We start from the raw sequence: 7,219 nt of genomic DNA, 5'->3' as shown, positions 1-7,219 counted from the left end.
AGGATACTGGGTACAGGATACTGGAACATCTTCTTGAATAAGCAATCAAATAAGTACTTATGGAACATATTCTCAAATAAACACTTCTTGGACATATCTCGAAAATTATGAATGAATTTTGATTGTCAATTGAAACATTAATCAATCTAATATTATTTAGAATGCAGAAAATAAGTTAAACTAACTTCATTTTGACGAGAATTTTTTTTTCAATTTTCATGAAAAATTTGCTGAATTGAGTGAAAATTTAAAAAAACGGTGTATTTTCCAGGATAAAAATCCGTACAATCCGTACAATTTGAAAACAAATCCGTACAATCCGTACAATTTTAGGGTTAAAAAAAAATCAATCCGTACAATCCGTACATTTTGGCCACCCTGTATATGTGCAGTGCATGAAGAGTGTACACTGTACAGCGTCATGTGCACGGTAGCAATAGGGGAATAAGTATACAAAGAGCGAAATATATTTTCTATGCAGCGCTTAGGATCCGGATCCGTTGGATCTCAAAACATTTTGGTTTTCTGGACCCGGATCCGGGAGCAAATAATAAAACAAAAACTGAAAAAAAAAACTTTTTGCTCTCAACCCCAAATCTAAAATGTTAAAAAATAATTATAATTAAAATTTTCCTTATTTTTGAATGGCTCATCGAGTTTTTGCATAAAATAAGCGAAAAAAGAAAAAAATTTGAAATTTCTTCTTTTGCTAAAAAAATCAGTAAATATCTAAGAAATGTTCATGACCTGGATCCGGATCAAAATGAAATGGATCCTAAGCACTGATTTCTTGTTATCTTACCGCTTTACTCTGCTGCTTCCACTTCTCCGGGAAGAGATATGGACTGATAATAACTGGATAAATGGCTAGCCCAATACAACCAACTACAGCTCCAATGAAGGCTCCGTATCTCCAACCTTTCAACACTGGGTTACCCATCTTAACTCTACAGTGTACATTCAATTCAAACCTAGATAGTAATCCTAATGAAATCTTTTTTTGTTTTTAAAAAAATTTAATAGCGTGCAAAAATTTCAAAATGGACAAAAAGTATTAACTTGTCTCAATTTATGTTGTTTAAAAAAAATCAATCCAAATCGTGGCGAAATCTTTCAAAAGATCTTTTTTTCGGCCTTAAAAATTCAGAAACTTTAAAACCAAAATTTAAAGAAAATTTGTTAGTTTTAACAGAAGTTTGGTTTTCATGAACTCTGTTCAAACTCAAAGGGACTGTGCGGACTGTGGACTGTAAGTGATTCTCGAACTTTGCATGTCATTGTCCAAATCGCAACGGTAACCTTTTAAACCTTTGACTGATTATCATCTTTTCTTATTTGCGGTTTCTCTACCAAACTGACCTGCTAATTATTGTCGCAGAGACTACTAAGGAATTTGTTAGAATTAACACTATTTAGGATAGACAAACTATAATATCTATAAATGGAAGGTCACTTGAAATTACGTTAATACTGTACCAATTCCTGTAAAGATTGAATGTAGCAATGATATAACTCACCTTATTTAGATTGTTTACTAACAGCTTCAGCTTTCAATGTTTCAGCTTTATCACTGAAATACTTCTGAAATGTCGGTCTCCAGATATAGACACCGCCGATAATACCGAGCGCAAACTGAAAATAAATATTTAACAGTTGCTTACTAGGCTCAGAGGAGAACGGACCTCTCTCACAACGGTCCTGGCTATATAGTTTGGGGGAGCACTACGTGTCGTTGAATGCACACATGTCTTTTCCTACAGGGGAATATCCTGTCGAATGTAATATAGAATAAAAAGGTCTCCATCTTCAGCATGGAGCAACTGAAAGAAGGAGTTTTAACTCTGATGGGTATACAAGCCATGCACAACGATACCGGTTTTTTACTCGACCAGCTATGAGGACTGGACTGCTGTGGAAGATTTCTTTAAATGGGGCTTTAAGGCTTAAAACTCCCATTTGTGCATAAGGGGTGCAGCTATGGGGTTTCCTTAAGATTCCCCTTTAGTCGGAAAGACTATAACACAAAGGACAACAGGAAGCAATCCCTTATACCCTTCCTCCTACAAACCTCCTTATCTCCTACCTGCTCCGCAACTCGATGTCAAAAGAACTATTTGGAGAGGCCTCAAAAACAAGAAACAAGAAGCAAGAAGGAAAAAGAAAATTGAACAGGAAAAATTGGAAGGGAGATCTATTGATATAAGAAATGGGGGCTTGGAAGATGTTCCCCCCCCCCTCCCTGACCCCAAGAAATTATCAGGAATTTGTGCTTTGCTGAGTCAGATGCAACTCATGAGTAAACAAATCAATATATAGTTCTAAAATAAGAAAGCAAGATCCTCAGCTAGTTCAATTAAATACAGAGATCAGAGAAAAAGCAAAATCCTCTAAAATAGTTCTTTCTCGTGAAGTGGCGAACTACAAGGATATCCAAAAAAAAATTCTTTTATTTTTTTTCAAAATTAGCCGAAATATGATTAAAAAATGTATTAACAAGAAGAAAATTAAGAACAAGAAATATAGAAATCTCAATTTATTCATCAGATATCATATACATATTTTAAAATATTGTAAAACTTAATTAAAATAAATTAACAGAGTTAAATAAAGTTGTTTTATTCTTTATCTCAATGGTATTGTATTGTTGGAACTGAGGGGGTTCCATTTAGACCAAAATATATTTTCTTCTTTATTTATTTTTTGGTAACAAACACAAAATTTTTAATTATAATTCTTTTTTTAAGCAAAATTTTACTTAAGGGAATGAACATAGTCATTTGTAAGTAGCAAGTCTGTATACTAAATTCTTTTTCCTAAGTTTGAAAGTGACAAGATTATTTCTGAAGAGTTTCCTTTAAGAATTCTAGCAGCGTAAATGGTTAAGGTTACAGTGCAGAGAGACAGGATTAAAGATTTAATATATTTCCAGTTTTCTCAGCACAATAGTATCATAGCTTATACTTTCACAAACAGAATACTAAACTAAGGATTGTTTCAGAGTATTGAATGATTCTAATGATGATTTTTATACTCTTTTCTCTCTCTTATCCCAACTTAACAGTAATCCGCTAATTCCTTCCAAAATGTCGTCTTCACCCCTTATTAACATTTGTACCCACTAAACTACATATTCTCCATAGTTTTTTACACATATTTTTTAAACATTTTTATCCACTAAACTAAGAAATCCCACTAAGCCTCTCGCAATTGGCTTACTTTAAGCGAGTTTGTTCTACCTATGTGATCGTGGATAAACATTAATAAATCATCGGAATCATAGTGCTCATTAAACAACCAGATAGCAGAAAAAGAGAGATAAGAAGTTCAGACGGATGGTTATAGATAGATCAGATACAACAGCTACCACCCCCACCTTCAAACATATTTACATTGGAATAAGGAAGAATTGCAGTCCGCAGTGTTCACAGGACACATTTAAAAGGTTATTATCTAATAAAACCTAATTTACATCAACTCTGTAATACCTACAATGAACTAGTGCTTATAGTTCTTTACATTCGCAGGAGAAGTTACACTGTACATGGAGAACTTGAAACCTGATAAACACTAATTGGATACATTTGGATCAGCGTGTGAGAAAACCAAACCGCCATCAAATGTAAGATTTTTATTAGAAAGCTTGGGACGTCGTTATGTTTTGTGAAATATTCTTGTGTGCCTTTTAAAAACTGATGATTAAGCTTTTATTAAGTCTTCATATGTTGCTTTGATTCCTCTTATCTGGTCACAACATATCACCAGACGTAACATTTTGAAATATTGGATTTTAATGTGTATTGTTAAGTAACTTTGTTTGGTCGCAAGATTTTACCATACATTACATTTTATAAAATATATAATACTAATTAATTGTTATATTTCAGCTTCACAGCTAGATGATCAAGAAATAAATTCTAAAAGTATGTACTAGACTTGATTATTCTGTGTACGGGGTGGCGTATAAACAATACATTGGTTAAATAGTTATGCACTTCTATTGTTCCGACGCTGAAAGTTATGGAGAGAAAAAACTAAAAACTGAAAAGTGCACAATTTTACCCAACAAACCAAACTAATCTTTTTTGCCTTACCGGCAAAGGATACATATCTTAAAACTCTTTTAAAGTGTTTAAAAGAATTTACAAGAAGTTCTAAAACATTTAGTGGCAACTCACAAAACCCCAGAGAAGAACAAAATTTAGAAACACGCCTCACCAAAATTTCGGTGAAATATGTGTCTATAACAATTTTGATGAAAAATGTGTCTTTAACAATTTGGATGAAAAATGTGCCTACAACAATTTTGATGAAAAAATGTGCCTATAACAATTTTGATGAAAAAAATGTGCCTATAACAATTTCGATGAAAAAATGTGCCTATAACAATTTCGATGAAAAATGTGCTTATAACAATTCCAAAGAAAAATGTGCCTTTAACAATGTATAAAGGAAAATCTGAGATTTTTTTTTGTTTTGTTATAACCTTCAGAAGATTAAATTAAGAATAGAAATACAGGGGTGTATTCAGGAATTTGTCCAGGGGGGGGCTTAAATTTTTTATTTCCAGGGGGGGGCTCAGCACCCTTTGGGACATGAAAACCCCCCGAAATCAATAGATTTCACTGGTCCCGGGGGGGCTTAGCCCCAATAGCCACCCCTCTGAATACGCCTCTGAAATTTTAGTATTTCACAATTATTATAATAATCTTACTCCAATCCCGATCTGGAATCCTGTTAATCCAGCAGGTCGCTTGATAAGCGGAGGCATCCTAACATTGTAATATCTGAAATATCCGGATCATTATTTATAATCCAAATCCTCGTAGGGATCAAACTCTGACTCCAGGGAAGGAATTTTATCTTTAGTCTGTAGACCGGAAACAATAGTACTCGTCCTCGGGAATGCTGTCACCTGAAAAGATAGAAATGATCTTTCTTCATGATAATGTTTATTACGATTTAAAGGGATGTAATTTCAAGTGATCATCCATCTATAAAATCAAGTTTAAACCTGAAAGGGACTATGAACTGCCATTTATAGAGTGATATAGAGTCCGATTAACAAGAGTACCCTTTAAATCTTTGTCGGATCTAGATTCAAGGATAAATATATATTCTTATTTTTCTGGCTTATAAATTTATTATTTTGAATTGCGGATAGAGGTTTAAAGGGTACCATTGTGAATCCGGTAAGACACTCTTTTATTAGAAGGGTCACTTGAAATGACATCTATTGTCCATTCAAAATGTTTTAATATTTCACAATTCTGATATGAGAAGAGAATAAAAGGTGTACAGATAAAGTTACTTTAAGCTCTCAATAGTTTCTGTTTCTTCAAAGCATTTTCATCGAATCAATATATCATTGTTTTAAATTGGCAGTGAAGCCGAATTTTCGACTGTTTCTCTGCATTCACAGAACTCAAGGTGGGCATAAGAACAAGCACAAACAAAAAGTAAACCACAAAACCCCGGTGAGTTTAAAAAAGCTTGTCATCAACCATAAAAGCACTGTTAAAGCAAGTTGTTTTGATTACTATCTTAACAGAAAAGATTGCAGACGTCATTGCGTGTAGGAAAGGTTACTATGAATAAGAAAGTATTCATTATGCCGTACGTAATGTACATAGAATTGGTAATTTGTACATAATCTGTTCAGTGTAGAGTGTTCAACTAACCTGATCTAGAACATGATCTCCCTTCCCTGTAAACCTGACAGGATGAAGCTGTACATGAAGGTTGGGAGGGAGCAGACCCTTCTCCGACTCCTGGTGCAACATCTCGTATGGGTTCTTAGAGTTCACCTCGGACTAAATCAGGAAAAAATCGTTTTTATGAGAAATATTAACAACCTAATAGTTCCTGAAAGTTCCCTTTGAGTCTTGACCCTCCAAAAAACCGGTTAAAACTAACATTGAACAGATTTGGAGGAAACGTGTAGTATTCGAATCGGGTTGTACGCGAAATGCATATGATTAAAATCACAAGTTCTCTGGAAGGAGTATACTGAATGCTTTCTTGTGAAACATCCCCTCCCCCCCACCCCCACAAACAAATATCCCAAGTTCCCAACCAATGATTTTGTTCTTTTAGGCTCGGGACAATTTAGAGTTAAAAAATATTGAGCCACGTCGAAAACTCTCTTGAATATGAATTATTAGATATTTGTCCCACAAATTATTTTTTGGAAGATTTATTAAAGGGAGTGACCGATAATGTATAGTAGATGGACTGAGAATGTAGTATTGTGGAGAAACTTTTTAGGATTCATTTGCGACATTTTTAAACTAAAACAGTTCTACAGTAAACTAATTAGTTGTTTAGGAACAGGTGAGAAAATAAAAATTAACTCAATTATCATCAAAAATAAGTAATCTTATTCAGTTATTAGTTTCTGTAATCTATCATTGTTCACAAACATTTTCTGTAGATTTTCTGAAATTTTTATTGAAAAGACGACATTTGAAGAATTTCTAATTAGTTTCTACGTGTTGAGGGGGAAAATATAAATTAAAAACTTCAAAAAACTATTTAATTGGTATCTAGGATAGGTTTACCTGGTAATAAAGAAGTGCATCTGCTAGAGTTTTAATCTCCGTGAGCCGTGAATTGTGAACACTATGATTAAAAGCATGTGAGAGCGCGTTAAGAACTTTAAACTTGACTTCAACATTATCAAGTTTATCGGTAGATAGCGAGCTTTCTGCCACCTGGCGGCCTAAACTTGAACTACACGTCGACAAGAACAGTTCCTTCAGGTTAGAGGGCGGGGTGTAGGATTTATATGCTCTTAGAAACCCTTTGGATTTTAGGGACTGCATTTGTGCCTCCAGGGTTGTAAAGTCATTAAACAACTCCGTTCCGAAAACATTTTTCTCCTCCAGCTTTTCTTTATTCTTTAGCTTCAACAGGTCAACATGTGCCTGAAAAAAGCTTAAAAAATTTAACTCCATATTTTATTAATCTATGAAATTATGTCTGAGCTTATAACTTACTTACATTTATTTTGTCTCTGCTTTTAAACGTTTTCTGCATGTTAGTTAATCTATTTTTTGTAATAATTTCTTCATATTTAGGAGCAGTATACTTCAATCTTTGCGCTTCACAGCGCTCAAGTCTGCCCAGGTTTAAGCTGACCCGTCTCAGCGTCCCTAACCCTAACATTATTCTGGAAAAAATATAGAAAATAAATTTAGTTTCTCCAGGTTTATGAAGATCA

At 33.9% G+C, this 7,219-nt stretch overlaps 2 protein-coding genes and 1 long non-coding RNA gene across 3 annotated transcripts in view; 1 reads left to right on the top strand and 2 right to left on the bottom strand.

Annotated features, from left to right (window-relative positions):
• The window catches only part of LOC111694978 (small integral membrane protein 20), a 4,146-nt gene extending 2,537 nt beyond the window's left edge, over window positions 1-1,609 (bottom strand). Inside the window, exons 1-2 of the mRNA XM_023464081.1 lie at window positions 1,518-1,609; window positions 803-971 (exon numbers count right to left, since the gene is read on the bottom strand). Coding sequence (XP_023319849.1) covers window positions 803-940 — 138 coding nt within the window. The 5' untranslated portion in view covers window positions 941-971; window positions 1,518-1,609. The remainder of the gene's footprint in view (window positions 1-802; window positions 972-1,517) is intronic.
• Window positions 1,610-3,392: 1,783 nt separating this feature from the next.
• Window positions 3,393-3,925, top strand: LOC111694979 (uncharacterized). The gene is made up of 3 exons (XR_002763759.1): window positions 3,393-3,442; window positions 3,525-3,619; window positions 3,885-3,925. It is a non-coding gene; the product is annotated as an uncharacterized LOC111694979 (long non-coding RNA).
• An 858-nt stretch (window positions 3,926-4,783) lies between these two features.
• LOC111694977 (uncharacterized) lies at window positions 4,784-7,198 on the bottom strand. The gene is made up of 4 exons (XM_023464080.1): window positions 7,000-7,198; window positions 6,558-6,923; window positions 5,679-5,810; window positions 4,784-4,912 (listed from the first exon to the last, which is right to left on the bottom strand). The coding sequence occupies exons 1-4, from the start codon at window positions 7,162-7,164 to the stop codon at window positions 4,802-4,804; spliced, it is 774 nt and encodes a 257-aa protein (XP_023319848.1). The 5' UTR covers window positions 7,165-7,198; the 3' UTR covers window positions 4,784-4,801.
• Between the last annotated feature and the right edge of the window lie 21 nt (window positions 7,199-7,219).

The sequence above is a fragment of the Eurytemora carolleeae genome, unplaced genomic scaffold, assembly GCF_000591075.1.
Source record: "Eurytemora carolleeae unplaced genomic scaffold, Eaff_2.0 scaffold66, whole genome shotgun sequence".
Classification (NCBI taxonomy): domain Eukaryota; kingdom Metazoa; phylum Arthropoda; class Copepoda; order Calanoida; family Temoridae; genus Eurytemora; species Eurytemora carolleeae.
The sequence above is the reverse complement of the archived record's forward strand: the minus strand, read 5'-3'. Positions and strand labels throughout refer to the sequence as shown.